A 21,887-nucleotide genomic window follows, 5' to 3' on the forward strand; every position below is an offset into this window, starting at 1 on the left:
AAACTTAATCAATGGCTTCAAAGAGACCTATCATTAAAAGGTAGAATACTACTCTCTAAGGCAGAAGGCATATCCAGGCTTACCTACGCTGCTATTTCCTTAGATGTTGATAAAAAGATTAGCAAAGAGATTGACCAGTTACTTTATAACTTTATTTGGAAGAACAGAACTCATTATATTAAAAAATATGTCTTAATGAATGACTATAATAATGGTGGCCTCAACTTTCTTGATTTTAATACACTAAACAACACATCCAAGGTTAATTGGATCAAGCGCTATTTAAAAGAACCTACCTCTGTTTGGAATATTATCTCGCGTCATATGTTTTCGAATTTGGGTGGTCTGAAGTTTCTTCTACTTTGTAATTATAATGTTGATCGGATACCTGTCTTTCTCTCAAATTTCTATAGGCAAATGCTGTTGGCCTGGTCCCTTATTTATAAGCACAATTTTTCTCCTAATAGATATTTTATGGAACAATAAGGATGTTTGTTACAAAAAGAAATCTTTATTTTTTGACAGTTGGTTCAGGAATGGTATTGTGCAGATGAATCAACTTTTCAATAAGGAGGGAAAACTTTTTGGTTACCAAGAATTTCTTTGTCATTGTAAGATCCCTGTGACCCCTAAAGATTTTGCTGTGGTTTTTGATGCCATTCCATCTGGTGTTGTTATGCTCTATAAGGGTAATACCTTTCCTCCTCCTATTACGACACCTTTGATTGATCCAGTTGACACACCTATAGTGAAAATGTGTTTTCAACCAGTGTCCTGTAAAAATAACAAAAAAATCTGCACTTTATTTCAAACTGATTGTATCTCTGTCCCATATGTAACTGCAACCTGGAATAAGCATGTTCAGGACTTATGTACTTTGTTTGAATGATGTATTATTTGGCTTTACAAATTATAGGAGAGAATTAGACAATGTAATCTCATCATATTCCTGGCCAAGTTTTATATTCATAAATGTAAGGTGTTGAAAAAGGAGGCAGAGTCCTACATTAAAACACTATCCACCTCTTGCAATAGAAAAGCTGTGAAAACGCTGAAGCTGTGCTCCAAATTTAATGTACTGTTATGATTTTAATATATATATTTTTAATATTCTGTGCACCATTTTTATTTCATGTTTGTGTTTTGTTTGTAACCCCTGGCGTTGTATATCTGCTTGTTTCTTTATGTTCTTATTACTACTCATGTTTCAATTTATATGAAATTTATATATATATATATATATATATATATATATATATATATATATATGATATTTGTGTACATGATGCTGATGTTGAACAAATAAAGTTTATTGAAAAAAAAAGTCTCAAATCAACAATCCTCGCTCCTAACTCCTGACTCCTGACTCCTGACTCCTTAAATGTGGGAGGGACTAAACAGTTAGATAAGGTGGCTAGATAAGGTGGTTAGCAGTAATTTAAGAGACTTGGGATGGACTCTTGGGATGCAGCCCAGGCTCTTCGCCGTACGTGAAGAGCCTGGTGACGCGAGGCTACGTTTTGTTAACCCATTTTTGGTGACGCTTTTATACTGAAATGTACGACCCGGAAGTCCTGTTGTTTTTCTGACGAAGTGAAAATACAGGAAAACACAAGCCGGGGACTTCTGTGAACTCAAGGTAGGAGCAAAAACAGATGGCCTTTTTTTTAGTTTGTTATCGACGATAATATTTGTTTCTATGAAAACCGAAACCTCATTGTTTCATGGCGTTGGTAACTTTAGCAAAGTCCGTGTTAACTAGTTTCTACAGCATGTCGAGTGGAGAGCTACAAATAGTTTATAGTGACGCATCTGTTCGTTGGAACATCTAAGCAAAATTGTGTCTGTTAAAAAGTGATGGATGTCAAGAATGAGACGATCTATCTTCTCCTTCACGTCATACGTTATTTTCTAGATAACGTTAGAAAGATATTAATGTTGAATGTGACGTTGTTTATAACCCAAAGCCACTTAAACCTGAGACCTGTAAGCCAGTTCAGTTTACCCAGGTTATCTTCTAATTATCTGGTTTGACTAACCCTAACACTGTCTGTCTTCAACATTTTCAGTCAACCCTGGGTTTTCCTATCCAGCCACCAGCGCGTTCGTGCAAAAGACTCAGGGCTCCAGCGTACCTTTTTCTAGTAGCACTGTAGCCCCTAACTGAAAACTAAGCAGCACAAGCAGAAAGTTTATGGGTCCTGCAACGCAGCCATTTTAACTGTATCATTAACTATATGTAGTCTGCTGTATATAAACACAGGACTGTTTTAATTACTGAGGTATTTAGCATCACAGATAGGCTACTTGTGGTCAGTGGGGTGTGAGGATTCTTAAAATAACATCTGTACAGATGTGAGGCCCTGACTGTATCTGACTGATCTTTAATGAAAGCTGTTGTCTTGTTTTATTTTCCTCTGAAAACATTAACCTTATAGTCAAACACAATTTATTTAGCCTATGTAGTCCAGGGGACAACAACATAAATTATAGATCGCCTGTAAAGCATGCTTAGCGTGCTTAGGGCTCCAAATCCAATGAAATTGAAGAACAAATTCATCTAGTCCACAAGGGACCTCAAGTGGACTGTCTTTAGACTACCAGAGAGTCTGCTTGGGGTGCAGACTTCACTGATTAAATAACCCACATTTCACTGCAATACAGACGTGACGTTGTGGGTTTTTGAACTGCCGAAAAACCTTATGATTGTGTAAAGTAGTTATTGATAGTTAGGTCTATTAAAATGTTACTTGAATCGTGTAGGCCAGGAGTAATATTCATCCGCATCATGATACAGGGATATGTTTAAGTATAGGCTGTAGAGGGACTGAAAATGCATTTTATTATTGCCGTCTATTAGGCTGCGCAGTCTAATAGGCTGGAAAAATTGTCAGGAAAACAACAAGAGAAAGCTTCTAATGTAATGCCCAGTTTATTGAGTTATAGTCCTGTTCTTATTTACATTTCTGTTTTTGAATGCGTGTAGCCTGGGGGGTATTCCATCAACATAGCTAAGAATATCCAGACTAAGGTGTAATCTTGAAGTTTGACTAAACGCCAACTCCCAATCTAGCGCCAACCTGTTCTATCAAGTGAAATCAGCTGGCTCCAGTTGACACTAATTCAAGCCTCTCCTGTTAAGCCTCAACTCATGCACGCGCCCAGGGAAAATAAAAAGCCCACACTAGTCGAGTGCCGAAAATGTTGCAAAATGTCAAAAAGCAAAGGAAAGGCTTTTTCTGCAGCGAGGCAAACGCTCCTTATGGAAGTGTATGAGGACTATAAGGACATGATTACGAAAAAAGGCAATACTGAATATTGCCGACAGGCTAAATGCATAAGTGACAAAGAAAATTCAGCATTTCAGCATAATATCATGTTCTATAAATCCCGCATCAAAGGGACAAGATATATGTAGATAAGAACACCTATTAAATCTAACAATTCAAGTATGCCTAATGAAATTCACCAAATGTGTAAATTAATATTAGCGATAGACTATTTCTCACATTTATCTACTGATTCCTATGTAAAGTTCAGATGATGCATTTAATCAAACTATTTTATGTGAATCATCGCATTTATCACATAATTGATTGTAGATTATGACATTTCCGAAATTATCAGTTTATAGGAAATAATCACATTACATTTATCTATTGATTGTAGAAAATTCCATTTAGCAAATCCATCAATTCAGTGAAGATGAGAAAACCTGAATGCAGGTGATAGTGAATCATCTATTTCTCATCATTTTGGAGTCAATTGTAAGCTCTCTCCCTTATTATATCGAAATAAGGAAAATCCCCTTAAATATATGGAATGTGCTATAGCCTCCTGGGTCCCGGCAATTCATTTTTGTCCTCTGTGGAGGACATTAGTCTAACTAGTGTAACTCAAGTATTCTTTATGCTATCCATTTGGGTCAAATTGTGCTCTGAAGAGGATATCCAAGGCTTTCTAATGATGTAGACATTATGTGGGTGGGGTTAACAGGGCAAACACACACCCTTTTCAAAATGGCTGCCATTACGTTTTTCTCATTTTTTGCTGCCAGAGTGGTAATTGATCATTTTCTGGCAAAAGTTATGATTATTTTGTTAATATTTAATTTGTTTACTGAATATAAGGGTCTTAACTTTAATTTAGAGAGATTTCAGAAATCCAGAATAATTTTAACCTTTTCAAAATACACCTTTTATTCAATGTCCTCTGTAGAGGACATCAGGATTTAGTACCCCCTGTTTTTTTAACCAATTTCCATTATTCAGCAGGCAGAAGGCCATTAAAGGGAATGACGCTTTTTCTTTAGTGTGAAAGCAGAAATTTGGCTTGGAGTGAGACTCTGAAGTAATGTGTATGCAAGAATTTGGAGGTTTATTGGAAAATAACACCTTAGGTGAACGTACATTCCCATGCATCTATGATAGGATACTACCTAAGGGGAGGATTTCGAGAAACTTCTTGCTCTGTTTCCTTTAAACAATGACAGTTCTTGCTGAGAGTGTATTCACACATACAATAGTATCTATAAAGCTTCACTCCACTGTTCTTTACCTTTCCTAGGCCACCACACACAATAAAATATACCTGGTCTTTGGGGTCTGTCACATAAGGGTCATAGGTCAAACTATGGGGCTCCCCATCACTTCTTATTGCCTGGGCAAGTGTTAAATGACGAGCAAGCATTACACCTCATCACATCATAGATAGTGAGGGGTGAGTGCAGTTGGACCACTAGGCCCTTAAACCCAGTGGTACAGGGTACCAATCCTGCACCCTGACTGCAACGCCAGGCCCATTGGTATAGCTATTAAGAATACACTCTACCTTGCTACATCTATCCATCATAGTGTTAAGCATTGAAGACAGCCACATAATAATTCCAGGGGAGTAAAAGTCTTTTGTAGCTCATATATTTAGAGATAAAGCATAAAATACCCCATAGTCCCATTGTAACTTGATTGAAACTCATTGACTAACTTAGGACCCGACTAGGACTTAAGACCCGACTAAGTCCCGATGTCCTCTACAGAGGACATGTGATAAAAAATAAATAAATAATTTTTTTTTTTTTTTTTTTTTTTTGATGCAAAATGTTTCTTTCAAGTCTAATACTTAAATTACATAAAACAAATCTTGATATCAAAACCTTTTTCTTCTGGGTCCCAGTACAAAACACCTAAGTGTAAATAACAGTGCAAAAAAACTATACTATATACTATAAACTAGATAAAAACTTGGTAAATTTAGTCCATTGGAGGGGGCTCAGGCTGGGACTGGGGCTTAAAGATCATCCCAACCATGGCTAAAAGTCCTTGCTGGAATGCAAGCATCTGCTGCCTGGATTCCTCCGCCTCCTCTCTTCTCAGCATCCGCTCCCTCTCTCGCACAGCAGCCGCCCGTTCCTCGTGCTCTGCAAGCGTCTTGAATAGTAGTTCACGCTCCGCCCTGGCCTCCCTCCTGCTTTCCTCCTCCAGCTCCCTCAAGGCATTGATGTCGATCTCCCTCTTCCTACAATACAATAGAAAACATAATTGGATAGGTGCCACCTTCATCAAAACTCAGCAGTTTGTATTTAAGCTTATCTGAGCATGTCCACTCTGTGAAGTCAGTGTATTACGTTAGATCATCCTGTGTTAAATGACTTGTAACTTTATGATTTACTCACTGAATCGTCTGGACCCTTCAGAGTGGCGAGGGGAACTGCAGGAAAGGAGCTCCATAAAAGTCACCTGCATGGTCTCCAAGTGTTGCTCTAAAACACAAAAACATGGACATACATGAGAAACTTGCATTGCAGTACTAACATGCGACAAGCGTGTTGCACCCACAGGTTAAGTGCTAGCCATCTAACAATAGACTATTGCCTGCTAACGTTAGCGTCCCTAGAAACACGACCAACACTACCAAGTGGGGTGAGGAAAACCAGCCAATAACGCCAATATTTAACACTTTGATCAGATACATTATAGCAACATTTATCATTCAATAACACAATGTTCACCCCGAAAAGCTCTATGCCATCTAACTAACTTATAAAGGGTAGCAGACGAGTCTCAAAACCGAAGTTACTCATCTCCAGACTAGCTTGTTAGGTTATCCAAACTGTTAAAGTAAGTGTAGTTAAGCAAATATTACCTGCAGAAAAAAACCTCATTGGGACAAGCCATCGACACGACACTGATATCCTCCAGAGCTAAAGTTGGGAACTGGTTTGTTGTTGTTGACGGCTGCGGTGGTGGAGCTAAGTCCTTTGTTCCCGGGTCACCGGTGTAAGCTGGCCGATGTCCGAGTATGGCATCTAACTGGGCATACCATTTATTGACTTAACTGGCACCGCTTCTATTGTTGTGGTCCTTCAGGTTTTTGTAATCCTGTTTCAATTTCTTAAGTTTTTTGCGGCACTGTTTTGCGGTGTGGTGAATGCCCAAGGAGTCTAAATGCGCTGATAACTCTTGATAAATCTTCTCGTTTCGCCAAGATGACTCAAACCTCTGCTGTATCACGTCGTTGCCATAAAATGCCAGCAACGCCTGGACCTCTTCAACGGTCCATTTGTCGTACGATTTGTCTTCCATTTCTTGCTTTTCTTCTTACGACTCCTTTTAAAAATGCGACTACTCGTCTGCTGAGTTTTAAAAATGCCGGTTATTTTGTCGCTTTCTGTTGACATCACATCCCGCCTTGAGTATATCAAATCAGCACCAAGTAAACCCCAAGCCCCACCCAGGAGTTTTTCAGGACCGTTCTGAGTACCGACTCCAAGGCAAGGACTTGTTTAGCCCCTGTAAAAGTTCCGGAACTCTGTCCTTTGGGGGTGGTTCCTGCGGTGGAGACACGCACCAACGGCCTGCCCCCTGTAAAATTACCCCGAAGTTCCTGCGGTGGAAAAGGGCCTCTTGTCGGGCATTATCCCTAACTTAGCAACTGCCATTTTTAAGACACATAAAGGCTTCAAAATTCACAGTGGGGTATTTTCTGACGTATTTTATGTTGTAGATAAAACATTGAAGTCTCTTAAGCTTGTGATAACCACAAACTGTATTTCAGGCATCTAACTAAAAACCCATTCAAAAACATCATTGACTTAGAGATGAGGGAACATGGAGTGCCAAAATGCTAACTCATATCTGGGTATTAGGGCTCATTCCTGGGACGCTCTGTGGAAGTTGGTTCATGCCTTTTTCCCTTCAGTTGTTGTTACTGTAAAACTGGTCTTAAATTCCATTTCAAGTGGCATTAAAAAAGTCTTAAGAAGTCGTAAATCTAACTTACCTTAAAGGGAAATTTTGGTTTATTTCAACCCGTCTCCTATCGTCCTAAATTTGTTTCAAGTGACTAGTGACATAGAAATAATAGTTAGCATGTTAGCCGTTAGCCTAGATACAGCCGTAGCATCAGACCTGTTAAAACGTAAGTGAACGGGCATACCTTCAAGTGCAAAGTTAGTCCACTAAACAAGCTTTTTTCCACAAAGACTGCCCCATATCGTTAGGATAAATGTCAGAGAACATATAGAAAATGACATGTAAACGTGTTGTCTTACCTTACCGGTGTGCTGTCATGTTTACCATCTAGCTCTGCTTTCCAAAGCGCAGCCGAAATATATCTCGCCAGCTCTAGATAAGGCCCAGCTGGATACTACTCCAGGTGGAGGTGTCTCGTCCTCGGTCACATCCAGACCTTGAAAATAAGGCTGCAACCGGTCCCATTCCTTGCAACAGAGGATTTCCTCTTCTGTGGGCACTGGGGCACAGCATTCACAGGTACACCACCAATCTCCAGAGCTACGCAGCCTTGCAGCAGCCATTCCTCCCCTCTCGTCCTCTAACGTTACCTGTTGCGCCTCTCTCTCTCCTCCTCCTCCGTTCTTCAATTTCACGAAGCTCTTCATCAGTGTATTCTGGCTCAAATAAATAAGGGCGGCCATCAAACTCTGCAAAATCAAATTCCTCCTCCGCAAAGTCGAAGTCTGGCAAAAAGTCAGCCATTATTCTATAAATCTTTCATAAAATAAATGAATGAACTTTTCAGACTACTGTCCGGTTCTGCCTTCCAGCTGTTGCTGCTTGTTCAGGCACGCTATGAGATCGCTGCTTGTTCTCGCCATATTTCGGCTGCGCTTTGGAAAGCAGAGCTAAATGGTAAACAAACATGGCACCACACCGGTAAGGTAAGACAACACGTTTACATGTCGTTTTCTATATGTTCTCTGACATTTATCCTAACAATATGAGGCAGTCTTTGTGGAAAAAAAACTTATTTAGTGGACTAACTTTGCACTTGAAGGAATGCCCGTTCACTTACGTTTTAACAGGTCTGACGCTACTAGGTGCGCCCCGGCTGTATCTAGGCTAACGGCTAACAGCTAACATGCTAACTATTATTTCTATGTCACTAGTCACTTGAAACAAATTTAGGACGATAGGAGACAGGTTGAAATAAACCGAAATTTCCCTTTAAGCTGTAGGAACCTTGATGTGCTCAGACTGCTAACAGGGTCAAAGCCATAATTTTATTTATACTGAGTCCTAATTGTAGCTTACAAGTGGAGTGTTTTTACTTGGCTTTGATTTAAAAATGATGTAACAAAAACTGACTAATGTAACTTACACAAACATGTTGCAGAAGAAGGAAAGCAGGGCTCTCAAGACAAATTTGATAGAGATATGGCCAACATGAATTATATTGTACTCATCAAATATGGCACATTTTCTAATGATATTTAGGCTATAGCTTATGCAAAACCATATACACCACAGTTTCCACCAGTTTTAGTGTAACCACTGTAATCAAGAATGTGTCATCAACAGAGGGCGTTGCACAATGCACAATGGAAGTAAACAATAGTAGCAGTTGCGGATTACATTGATTACCTGTGAATATTCACATTTTTCATTTTGTCTGAAAAATTAAAAGGTATTCAGGTTGTGATGATGGGAAACAGAAAATAGTGTCGATTTGTCAAATGAAATCACTTATCAGTTATTTAAAACTTTGATGTAAAGAATCATCTAAACTTGTAAAAGTACTTAATCATTGCAAGAACTGTTTAGGCAAGGAATATAGAATGAGCGTATAAGAAAATATGGTTAAATCTCATCCCTTAATTTCATTTCAGAACATTAGTATTGAGCTGGGAGGAAAAAATGGGAACTGCTGGTGTTACTGGGATCATTAACTCATAATATAACTCTTAATATGTACACAGGTAAACACACAGAGCATGGAGCTCCTTGCCAATCTAGAGATCTACATCCCAGTGGAAGCTGAGGTGAAAAGCATCCCTATACGGAGCTTACCAAAGTCAGTGCTTAGACGAATTGGCCTCCCTCTGTCTGACTCTGAGGGCTCCAGAAAGCTCACAGACTCTGCAGAAGGCATATGGATTTGTCCAGTAATCATGCGGATGAAAGGCCAGAAATGTGCCACCAACACAGGGAACAGTGTGGTGGAGAACATGTCCTCACTGCTGGGCAAAGAGTTTAGGGCTCAGCCGGGTCCCTTCCAAATGTCCTTTGTCTCCGCCAATCCCACAGCTTACAAGGTACTGAAGGACAACATACCTGGAAAAAATGTCTCCACACACACATCTCATCTCACCTCCCCATTACCTCATGGCACAGCATCGCAGACATATGAAGATGCTGTTGTCATTTACCACGGAAACGTTTACCTGTCTGCCAGGAGGCCCAGTCAAAGACGGAGTCAACGAGAGACTCGTGATCCACAGCCAGCGTCTCTGTCTTCCATTCCTTCAGCATCAGACTTGTCATCTAAAAGCCAGAAGAAGGTAACATGACATTATAGTTTAACAGCAACAAATCAGTAAAACAAAAAAAAGTAAAATTAGGAAATCATGGAAGGTCATTTGACAAGCGAGTGAAACAAGGCTGTAAAGGAGTCTTTAGTCATGCTAGTGGCTCTGTGAGGCTGTACTTAGGCACAGTGGGGCACAATGGAAATAATAACATGCTGATGTTTTGCAGGTATAATACTCATCATGCTCACTATCTTAATTAGCATGCTAACATCTGTTAATTAGCATGTAGCTCAAAAACAGGAGGTGCAGGAGCAGGTATTTGGTCACAAACTAAAATATTGGACAAATTAAAAAGCTGACCTAATGATGGCACCAGATGAAAAGTCAGAAGACAAACAAATGCGTTGTAACTCATCCTGAGGGGCACATGAGTATGTGTACCAAATTTCAGGACAATCCTTGTGACATTTTACTTAAAGCCAAAAATGTCAGCCTTGCATTGGCCATTGGCGGAGAACAATGTAGGAGAAACTGGTGATGCTCAGTCACTCACCAGGACCAATGGACTCCCTGTAGTTAGTATTCATTTTTGTTATGCTAAGCCCGACGATAAACAGCAGGTTGTCAAACTGCCCCCGAGTCATCCTAAAATATGCCTGGAAACAGCCATCATAGAGGTGAAGCTCCTGGACCAACTAGTGGTACTCCATGTGATCCACCCTCTTTTTTAGGGTCTCCTGTACAGTACCCACACAGATCTCGGTTTCCTTGTGCCCATCAAACTATTTGTGGACAGCTTCTCACCCTCAACCAGAGCTACAGCAAGTACCCTCTGCCTGTCCATTTTAGGAACTAGATACTAAATACTGTGAAATAAACAAAATAATTAATTAAATAAAATAAACTGTAGACTGATTACACAGGACGGTTAGAATAAGGAGGTGATAGGGTGGTTGCCTGGCAACAATTAAAAGAAGCAGCAAGTCTGGATTGAAGTAGTGAACCAGTTGACATAGCAATCACTATGGCTACACAATATGAGTGGCTGTAGAGCACCTGGTAAGAGCCCCAAGACTTTGGTGACTCCTTGGAGTTGTATCAAAAAAAAAAAAAAAAAAAAAACTGGTGCAAACTTGGTAGACTCTGTGACTATTAACTCAGCACCACTGTTATTTCAACTTGTGCACAAGAAACATTAAAATCTATTTCTCAGATTGTCATGGGATTTAGTGAATGCTTTCATGCTCTGCAGAGGATGAAATCTTTTGATTTGAATGACTGCATGACCTTTCCTCTAGCTAGCCCCATCCTTAAGAAAAACTTTACATATTAACTCCACTAATTTAGCTCTTAGAATAGCTAAACATCAGTATGTTGTTTTTTCTGTGCTACATTTTTGAGTTGTGTGGTGCAATTAGTGCTGCAACCTCAACTGGATACTTGTGGGACTTAACACCTCCTTTTTACCTACCTTTCGTCACACTGTTGCCTGGCTTATTGAAAATGGCTACCATAAAGCACATTTTTTTGTGTGAAGTTTAAAGCAGAAATTTGACCATTGTTCTTATGGAATGATTTTGTGTGCGGTAAGATTTATCTGAGATTTATTTGTCCTCCTGTAGCACGGCTCTTCGGAGGCTTCTATTGAACCTACAGACACAAAGCCAAAAAGGAAGAAACTACGTGTCATTTTGCCCCAAACCTCCTCGAAACAGTTAAAGGATTGTCTCATAAAAAAAGATCATCTCTCCACCACAGACCGGGTGAGTATAATGATAATACACTGAACAAATATTTAAATGCAACACATCTGTTTCTGGCAGCACGGTGGTGCAGTGGTTAACACTGTTGCCTCACATCAAAGGGCTCTGTGTGAGTTCACCAGCCAGCCGGGCCCCTCTGTGTGGAGTTTTTGTGTTCTCATGTTTTCTCCAGGTACTCTGGCTTCCTCCCACAATCCAAAGACTTGCAGCTTTATTGGTGACTCTAAATTGCCTGTAGGTGTGAATGTGAGCATGAATGGTTGTCTGTCTCTGTGTGTCAGCCCTGTGATAGTCTGGTGACCTGTCCAGGGTGTACCCTGCCTCTCACCCAATGTCAGCGGGGATAGGCTCCAGCACACCCGCAAACCTGTGTCAGGATAAGTGGTTACAGAAAATGAAAGAATGAATGAACTTTTGTCCCTGCTCCCATTTTTCACACGTTTTTGGTCATAAACTTGAAAAATGTTAGTGAGCAGTTTTCCTATTCCAAGATCCCCCAAAAGGTGTGGCATATCAAGATGCTGATTGTACAGCATTGTTCCCTCACAGGTAACAGGTCACTAAAATATGCAGTTTGATCTTGAAAATAGACATATATTAAGATTTTACCTGACTAGTGCTCCAGAAATGCATTTTTATGGTCACAGATACACCACAGAATCAGACAGTATCTGGTGTGACACCATGAGCCTCATGCGGTGTGACACCTCTCCTTCACGTAGAGTTGATCAGGGTGTTGATTGTGGCCTGTGGAGTGTTGGCCCACTTCTCCTCAATGGTTGTGTGTGGTTGCTGGATATCAGCAGGAATTTGAACACGCTGTCCTTGCATCTCCAACATGCTCAGTGGGTGACATGTCTGGTGAGTCTGCCAGCCATGCAAGAACTGGGATGTTTTCAGCTTCCAGGAATCTTGTACAGATCCTTCTACCATGGGTCCATGCATAATCATGCTGCAACATGAGGTCATGGTGAGGGTGAATGGCATATCAATGGATTTCAGGATATCACCATGGTATCTCTGTGTGTTCAAACTGTCATCAATAAAATGCACCTGTGTTAACTGTCTATAGCTTATACCAGCCCATACCCAGCATCTGACATTAATAATGATAATAATAATAATGATACATTTTATTCATAGACCGCTTTTCAAGGTACTCAAAGACACTTTATATTGGTTAAAAACAATCACAAAATAGACTTCAATAAAATCCACACTACATCATTCACACATTAAAAGCCGTTTTGAAAAGATGTGTTTTGAGTAGTGATTTGAACTGGGACAGGTCAGTGCAGTCTCAAATGTTTTTGGAGAGAGCATTGCAGAAGGAGGGGGCAGCTATGGAGAAGCCTCTGTCGGTGCTTGGTCTTGAGTGGTGGAGTCCGGAGGTTGGCATCAGAGGAACGGAGGCTGCAAGGAGTGTGGCAGTGGAGAAGGTCAGTGAGGTAGGAGGGGGCCTGGTTATGGAGGGCTTTATAAGTGAGGAGAAGGACTTTGAATTGGATGCGTTGTGGGACAGGAAGCCAGTGGGGGTTCTGAAGGACAAGGGTGATGTGATCGCAGGATCGGGAATGGGTGAGCAGACAGGCAGCAGAGTTCTACATGTATTGGAGTTTATTTAGGAATGAAGATGGTGTACCATAAAGAATGCTGTTACAGTAGACATTTCTGGATGTGATGAAGGCATGGATGAGAGTTTCAGCAGCAGTGGGGGAGAGTGATGGGCCGCGATGAGCTATGTTTTTTAGGTGGAAGAAGGCAGTAATGGTGATGTGATAGACATGTTTTTCGAAAGAGAGGTTGTTGAAAATGATTCAGAGGTTGCGGATGTGTGGGGAGGAATGCAGAGTGGAATTGTCAGAGGTGAGGCAGAAATTGTGAGAGGTTTTGGTGAGGGATTTGGACGGATGATTATCATGTCAGATCTTTCACAGTTCAGTTTGAAGAAGTTGGCTTGCATCCAGGACGTGATGTCGTTGATGCAGCTGGTCAGAGTGGACTGAGTTTCGGTGGTGATGGATGTAGTGGAGATGTAGAGCTGGATGTCATCAGTGTAGTAGTAGTGGAAGTTGAGACCATGGCTGCGAATGATGTTGCCAAGGGGGAACATATAAAGGATGAATAGGAGGGGACCGAGCACCGAACCCTGGGGGATGCCTTGGGACAGAGGAGCAAGGGAGGACCTGCAGTTTTTAATATAGATGAACAGATGAGGTATGATCTGAGCCAGGGGAGAGCAGTACTTGTGATGCTGAGAATTGAGAATGAGAATTGTGTGGTTGATTGTGTCAAAGGTTTCTGTAAGTTCAAGAAGGATATGAATTGAGAGGTGACCAGTGTCAGGCGAGGAGAAGATCGTTGGTGGTTTTGAGTAGGGCGGTTTCCATACTGTGAGCGGAAGCCAGATTGAAATGGTTTCAACAGGTCGTTGGAGGAGAGGTGGGCTTTAAGTTAGAGGCAACAGCACCTTCTAGTATTTTTGACAGAAAGGGGAGATTTGAGGTGGATCAGAAATTACTCATGTCGTCAGGATCAAGTCCAGGTTTTTTGAGGATGGGGGTGACAGCAGCCAGTTTGAGCGTTTGAGGGACTGAAGTGGAACTCAAGGATGAGTTGATTATTTCTGTGATGATTGAGGACATGGCAGGGAGGCAGTCCTTAGCAAGTTTGGATGGGATGGGGTTGAGAGCACAGGTGGAGTTTTTCATTCTGGCCATCAACTTGGGCAGCTCCACTGGGTGAGGGAGAAGTGAGTCAGAGTCTGATTGGTGAGATGGGGCGAGACAGGTGAAGGGGTTAAGAGAGTGGGGGCGGGGGTAGAGGACAGGTTGCTGTAGATGCAATCAATTTTTGTCTGGTAAAATGAAAGGAAAGAGTTACACTTGTCAGCTGTGAAGGATGTCGAGATGTTGTCGTAGGATTTGAGAAGTTAATTTATGGTGGAGCAGAGGGCCTTGGGATTGGTGGAGCCAGAGTGTATGAGCTGTAAGTAGTAGGTGGACTGGGCTGTAGTGAGAGCAGATTTGTATTGCTGAAGATATTGTAAGACCAGTGGAGCAAACTAGGTAGAGAATAGCCCTGTTTCCACCGAGTGGTATGGTACAGTATGGATAAGGTACCTGGAACCAAAAAAGTACCACTTCAGATATGGTACCTAGTCCCTAGCATTTCCACTGCAAACAGTACCCTTATATGTAGGCAGATTTACAGTTAATGCCGTCAATGTGGAAATTAAAATCACTGAAGAGAAGAATGGAAGGTGAGATGGTACATAGCTGGGTCGGAAAATCAGAGAAGTCTCATAGAACCCCTGACAAGTAGATTTTCCGTGAGGCAATTAATTCTCAGAGTCCTGCACTGGGTACGTAACGGATAACCCCCAAAATGCCGTGTAACAGCATAAAAAAATAAATAAATAAATAAAATTATGTGTATAAATATGTATGTATATATTTATACACATATATACATATCATATAAAATGTCCTTTTCAGTCATTTTTCAGTTTTTATTTTTTGATAACTTTGAAACCTTATTTTTGGTGATATTTTTGAAATTTTAAAGCCGCTCCTAAATCAGGCCTAAAATACACAAATGGCAACCTTTTACGGCATCTCACCCTCTCGGACGAAAAACGTACCCATTGAAACCCATTAAAACAACATTTTTTGATTCCCCTTCAGTTTACATAAAAAACATGATTTTTTTTCTATCTCTGGCAGTCAGGTTGGTTAGAGAGACCCAAGAATGGTAAAAAAAAAAAACCAAACAAAAAAAACAGATGGGGCCAATTTCCATTTTTGGGGCCCTGCTGTCTTTTCAATGCAATTCCTGGTTTGGCCACTTGAAGCACTATAGGCCCCGTAACAGGGAGGGCAAATGCAGAGTAGATCAAAAAATGGTCTTGCTGTGCTCATAAGGATGTGACAGTGTGGTCTGTATAAAAATATTGCACCACCCAAACAACCAATGCAACTGAAGAATGGTCTCAGATGATCTTGCAGGTAAAGACGCTGGATGTGGAGGTCCTGCGGTTGTGTGTCCAGTTGGATGTACTGCCAAGTTCTTGGAAACAACATTGAGTACAGCTTACAGTAGAGAAATGAACATTCAGTCTACGCAAAACAGCTCTGGTGGAAATTCCTACAGTCAGCATGCCAATTGCACACTCCTTCAGAACTTCGGACATCTGTGGCATTGTATTGTTTGATCAAACAGCTTATTTAAGAGTGACCTTTTATTGTGACCATACCAAGGCACACCTGTGTAGTAATGATAAGTTTAAATCAGCATCATGATATGCCACACCTGTCAGGTGGATGGATTATCTTGGAAAAGAAGAAGTGCTCACTAACACAGAAAAGAATAGGGGCCAGAATTAAGCCTTGGGGTACACCAAGCAAAGTTCCTCAGAAAAATGCCTGCCAGAGAGAGAGGATTTAAACCACTCTTGAGCCAACCTACCTGTTGCCACCAGTGTGAATATTGAGTTAGATGTTTGTATGGGTTAGTTTTGTCTATTTAGTTACCACACATAGGCAGAAGACAATATGGCTTGTGTCTCAATTGTAAAATCCAGTTCATTTACAATAATCAATAAACACCTGACAGAAATGACTCAGTATGTCTACAATATGGCAGGTTTCTGCTTTCATGTACAGTTAGTTGTATTCCTCTGCTGTCAACTGTGGATTTTTGGTTTATCATGTACTGTTACTATGAATCCTAACAAGTGAACATTAACCTTATGTTCCACTACTTTCTATATCCTTCAGGAGCTGCTTAATGACCACAGGCCCAAAGAGAAACACACAACATGTAAAGTAACCCACAGTGACAAGGAGAAGGATGTGACACACAGAGCAAGTGATTTATCCTCATCCAAAACTGCACATAGTGTCCTTCAGTCCACTGACAGTCTACACAAAGTGGACAGTCATAAAGATGCTGATGGAGAGCAGTCTGCAGAGAAAGCAGCAGGCACAGGGCCAGCGTGGCTTCAGCCTCAGGGGGAGCAGGAGGAGGTGTTCAACAATGACAGTGGTGAATGTGAGCTACGGGACCTGGGCAATAAGGAAGCTGACTATATTCAAATTGGCAGTGGTGAATCTGATAGCATAGTTGGTATTGTAGAGCAAAGAAGCAACCAGAGCTGGACCAGGAGAGAGTCTCAGGGTGCAGCTCATGCCTTTACGTCACTACTGGAGTGTGACTTCAAGGGGCTGGCAGAGGAGGAGGCGATTGATCGAATGAAGGCCAAACTCAGAAAGCAAGAAGCTACTCTCAACAGCCTGCCCTCTTCATAATGACAGCTCAGTCAGAGTGAGAAGCAGTAATGATGTTTTAGTTCTCCAGAATATGATTAGGAACTTAAGGAGACTCTGCTGTGTAGGATTTAGGAGGAATCGTAAATTGGCAGAAATGGAACATAATGTTCCTGACTATGTTTTCATTCATGTATAATCACTTGTTTTGAATTATTTACAGTAGCCCAGAATGGACAAACCAAACACAGGCTATAGATAGGGCCATTTGCATATTCGTGTCAGCCACCGTGGTTCTACATCAGTGATACTGAACTTACAGCCGACAGGCCAGATTTAGCCCACAATAGGGTGCCTTGTCACCCCCCAACCACATTTCAGTTCACAGTGAAATTAAAGTGATTCACACTGGGAGTTTTATTTGTACTTTTAACATACATTAAGTTGTTTTTACACAGCTGCTTGTCAACTGCCCTGACAACCATCTATGTTCAAAACCTCTTTTCCTCTGCTGCCTTCCCCTCACTGAAATGACTGGAGGCAGTGAGTTACTGTGGTGTGAACACAATGCAAGGTGCCAGGGTACATAATAAAGGATGATACTAGAGCTTGTTTATCAAAAAAAAGCTAGGGGAGGATCCCCTGGTCCTTAACAGAAGTCTTAGCTAAGCTTTGAATGTCCTCATATCCTAGGAACACCCCTGCATACATGTGCGGGGCTGCTGACTGGCCCCGGGGGGCCGCATTTCACAAAAGTGGCCCCCAGGAAAAACAAGTTGAGTATCGCAGTTCCACATGCTTATAACATGGATAAGTTTCAGTTGGTTGCAACATGCAGTCTCACCAGCAGATGCCACCAAATCCCGCACACTAGATCGGTAAAAACAGGATACTAGTGTGCATGGAAACTGACTTGGTGACAGGATGATTGAAAGCTAGAAATTGTATTTCCTTACAGTCCCTGTGAAACGGAAGTTATAGCTTCTTTAGTTTCTGTACTGTGATATATTTTCCAGTGAAACAGAATACTTGAGCGGTGAACAGTAACACAAGGGAGTCACATCCAATCCTTTGCATTTGAATGGACAACGACAAAACACTTTTGTCGTTGTTGGATCAGGAGGACGAGGGAGAGATGCATGAATTAGATCTGAGCAACATTGTATTGGTAATAAAAACAAAGGTTTTGTTCTTCAGCTTTATTTGATTATCGTTTTACCTGGTTTTACACAAAAAGAAAAGACGGGGTTTTTTTTCTTTTTGATTAAAACTTGTAAAATATTTTCATTTTATTTTTGAGGACTTCCATATTTGCTCTGAATGATGGATACTGTTGTTTTCTGACTCGTAACCTTTCCTCTAGGGTTGCATGAGGCCAAGCTTTACATGTGACCTAAATGGTGCATTCCAATAGCACTGGGAAGTTAGAATTTCCCAGTTCCCAATTGGAAATTTCCATTGGAACAACCCTTTAAGTTAAATTTCTGGAAAGCTGGAGGAACTTCACCAACTCCAACCTCAAAATCCAAGGCTGATCTGTGCATCAGCAGTAGTGAAAGCTGTTGTAATATGCTGTTCATTAGCACTTCTGTCCTATTTGTGTCTCATTGGAACAGTCATACACACGGTCTCGTCCAATTCCACAGACATGAACAATTCTGTTTGTGGAATTGTTCCTACAATGTTTGTATGAGCAAAAGACAGAATAATGTGTTGTTATGGACAGGTACTGCTTTTGTCATTCCCAGCTCCAAATTATGACTTACTAGGTAAATGGAAGGCAGCAAAACTGCTGTTGAGACTGCACTCAGCTCTCTCAAGAGACATGGTCATGTCATAGTGGTGATTTTTATCTAACTTTCTTGAGAAATGCTTGTCATAATGGGAATATTATATGTAGATAAATGTCAGTTTTCCTCAATTTGTCAATTTTGCTGCTTTGCTCTGGGACCCTTGTTTCTCTCAGTTCCATTTATTAAGTGCAACACACACCGCCGCCATACGCCTCGCATCAAAACGCCCGCCTCCATTATATTCTATGAACCAACCCACACTGGCGTCGGCCGACGCACCGCGCCGCTCTGCTTCAGCCCACTGCTCTATTTCCAGCGCGGCCGGCGCTCATGGCAGCGCTGCGAGAAAAGCCTTTTATGTACGTTTCGGCCGCCGTAGTATCAACTCCGGTTTTTCCTCCTCTTCTTCTTCCGTTACAAGCAGTTGGCAACCGTTGGCAACTAGTGTAGGTACAGCCACCTAGAGGGCTGGGGTGGGAAATACACGTCAACGCTGCCGCTGCGCACCGCTGCCTGTGTGTGTTGGGGAGCGGCACTTGGCGCTGTGTGTTGCACTTTATAGTTATGTACACAAATCTTATACCTTGCTGACTTTTTAAGAGCCTGAAAACAGGTGCTCACCTGTTGTTTTGGTGACTCAAACAGGAGACTTTTCGCATCCATCCAAACTTGTCCCTGAATTGATTAAATTCAGCAAGTTAAGTTATGTGCTTGTGCCTCTGGTGAAATATCATTTATTGTCAAAGATATAATGTTGAACATAGACAGTCACCTTTGGCCAAGTTTTTGGTATTGTTTTTATTTTTTTTTTTTTTCAAACAAAATCTCATAGAATATATTTCTGTTGCTGCAAATATTTATGTCTGCAATAAAAAAAAATGTGTGTACAGAGTTGTGACTTTGTCGTTATTTAAAGGAACTCTTACCTTTCTTGCATTTCACACAGCACTAAAATTTGAACATCCACAACCCCCGCCTCCCTCCAAAGTCCCATCCTCCTGCAACTCCACCTCTCTCCAAAGGTCTACTCCCCCCTCCTCCATTATTTCCTCATTGTAGACGTAGCTGTTTGCAAGATAACGTGAGACACACGGAAGAGGAGAGCGAGTGTAACGTTACAACAAAGACAGTCAAACGCAAACCCGGAGTTTTAAAACTCAACTGGAGTCAGTGATGACTGATGAGTTTTAGAATTAGGTAACAGTGCTAACATTTGATAGTAGGCCTGATGTTACTAGGAAGTGGAAATGCACAAGGAAGATAACGTTAATGTTTCAGAGACTACGCTACAGTAGGCTAATGTTAGCCATTAGCAACTGGATGCTGTGTTGTCATAACATTATGAACTGAACTTAACTTATTTATTTGACATTTTTATGCGCAGCACAAAAACAAAATGACATTTCGCATACCCCAAGTAAAAAGTAACAAAACATTTAAAAACAATTTGTGTAACATATAAGAAAGAACATAAAGTGCAATAGTAAGATGAAAAGGGTCGACATTTCACAGTCAAAAACTCCACATCCTGAGAGCAGAACTGGGAGATCCTCTTCACATCACAGCACCATGAATTGTTTGTGTATACACCACGGAGCTTACCAGACGATGCAGCGTCCCTGTCTGCTCTATGTAGTGTTAGCCCCGTTAGCTCAACACTGGAGTCTGATATGTTACCATTCATCCATGTCTCAGTGAACACAAGGGCGCAGCAGTCCCTCACTCCTCAGTGACTGGATCTCCACAGTCAGATGTAATCCATTTTCGTGTCCAGCGAGTGGACATTCGCCAGAAGGCCGCTGGGAACAGCTGGTTTGATGGGGTTAGCGCTTCCCCCCAGTTTTCTTAGAACCATATAAGAATGATAAAATTGAGTTTTCATCTCTGGTGGAATTAACTTACATTATAGTGTGCCATCAGCTTATTAATAGCATTTTAACCTAAAAAAAGAAAAGTGTAAAATTTCCAGAAAGGTAAGTGTGGCTTTAAAGGCGCATTCAGCAGATTATCTCTTACATGATCTGCATCCACCTGCCACTACTACTCATGTACAGTGTAGGGCTGTAACCAAGCCTTCTGCTGATTGTAATGTAGTGAGTTTAAAGGAATTAGTTAATGTTGCGCAGTGATCACAGACTCAAGGTAGTCTGTGTAGAGGCTGAGCACGTGCACCGACATCAGGGTGTTTACGGAGGCTGCAATGCATGTATGGTCTCTCCAGTATGCCTCCTATTTAAGTCCAAACCCTGAACATACTCCAACGGACTGATTATTGAACATTACACTGATAGCTTAACAATTCACATCTGAATCATGTAATCACAATGTTTAATCTAAAATCAAACTTGCAACATTAGCTTATCCTTGTTGTGTTCTGTGTGACTTGCAGCATTGCTGTATTTTTTGTTTCCTCATTTCGCAGAGGAAGGATGTTTCCTTCATTTCCTTTTGTTTTGTCTGTTAGCATGTGTTTTCTGAAGCTGCAGCATGGCGTGCTCTCAGGGTCACTTTCCACACTTCACCTAGGGTAGAATACTAGTAAAGTGGGACACTTTCTACATTCTGCATAATTTTTAGTTATGATTCAAATGTCTTAGCCCTCCATAGAATACTATTCTAAATAGCCTCACAGCTCTATTACACTATACAGAAGAAAAAACAAATAAATATTAAATGGATGAATCCTCCTCAAACACACAGTAACCCAAAACCATATTTTACCAGGTGCTACTGTTAAAGTGGGGCACCTATACTGGCAAACTGTAACACTTCAAATACATTCTTATTCAAGTGTAGGCCTAGTGAATACACAGTAATAATAATATAAACAATAACAACAATAAACATCACCTTTTTTCTTAAAGAAGGTGTGTAGGTACAGCAGACTCCCACCACCTCCCTCCCTCCCGCCCTTGTCCCCTCACAGTATTTTGGAATGGGTGTAATTTATTTCATTTAAATTCAAAAAGAAGGACCTTCATGAAAAAAATTTTCTTAAAATTAATTCACAGGCTAAATTTGATTTCTGCTTTTTGCACAGTAGGTTATTCTAAACTAGTGGTGTGAGGTAGTTATGTTGGGCCCCAGTGCATGCTATTACGATTTCTTTATCAGTTTATGTGAATACATTTCTGAACTGATGGGCCCGGTAGTGAACACCATAGTACACATATTGTCTTGTCACATGATCAGACACTTGACATTGGATAACATTAACATACATATCATTACCCAGCAATCACCATTGCATATCTGTTTATCACAAACAATAACAAAGAAAATGAAGAATTATTCATTT

General features: G+C 41.0%; 1 protein-coding gene across 3 annotated transcripts; it reads left to right on the forward strand.

Annotated features, from left to right (window-relative positions):
- The first annotated feature begins 1,457 nt into the window (after window positions 1–1,457).
- LOC117258612 (uncharacterized) lies at window positions 1,458–19,476 on the forward strand. Of its 3 annotated transcripts, none has more exons than XM_078170325.1 (5): window positions 1,458–1,639; window positions 9,215–9,796; window positions 11,389–11,529; window positions 16,308–16,329; window positions 16,360–19,476. In XM_078170325.1, exons 2-5 carry the CDS (start codon window positions 9,230–9,232, stop codon window positions 16,836–16,838), a joined length of 1,209 nt encoding a protein of 402 aa, XP_078026451.1. In that variant the 5' UTR covers window positions 1,458–1,639; window positions 9,215–9,229; the 3' UTR covers window positions 16,839–19,476. The 3 variants fall into 3 exon arrangements, with proteins under 3 accessions (XP_078026451.1, XP_033485545.2, XP_078026452.1); XM_078170326.1 differs by adding an exon at window positions 8,063–8,176 and having other exon boundaries at window positions 1,615–1,639; window positions 16,308–19,476; XM_033629654.2 differs by having other exon boundaries at window positions 1,462–1,639; window positions 16,308–19,476.
- The last annotated feature ends 2,411 nt before the right edge of the window (window positions 19,477–21,887 follow it).

The sequence above is a fragment of the Epinephelus lanceolatus genome, chromosome 8, assembly GCF_041903045.1.
Source record: "Epinephelus lanceolatus isolate andai-2023 chromosome 8, ASM4190304v1, whole genome shotgun sequence".
In the NCBI taxonomy this organism is placed as follows: domain Eukaryota; kingdom Metazoa; phylum Chordata; class Actinopteri; order Perciformes; family Serranidae; genus Epinephelus; species Epinephelus lanceolatus.

Excerpts from the sequence above, each read along its gene's own strand:
- LOC117258612 (XM_033629654.2), top strand. The coding sequence starts at position 9,230 with ATGGAGCTCCTTGCCAATCTAGAGATCTACATCCCAGTGGAAGCTGAG. Across the intron at positions 9,797-11,388 it reads CATCTAAAAGCCAGAAGAAG|CACGGCTCTTCGGAGGCTTC; the intron begins GTAACATGACAT and ends GTCCTCCTGTAG. Across the intron at positions 11,530-16,307 it reads ATCTCTCCACCACAGACCGG|GAGCTGCTTAATGACCACAG; the intron begins GTGAGTATAATG and ends TATATCCTTCAG.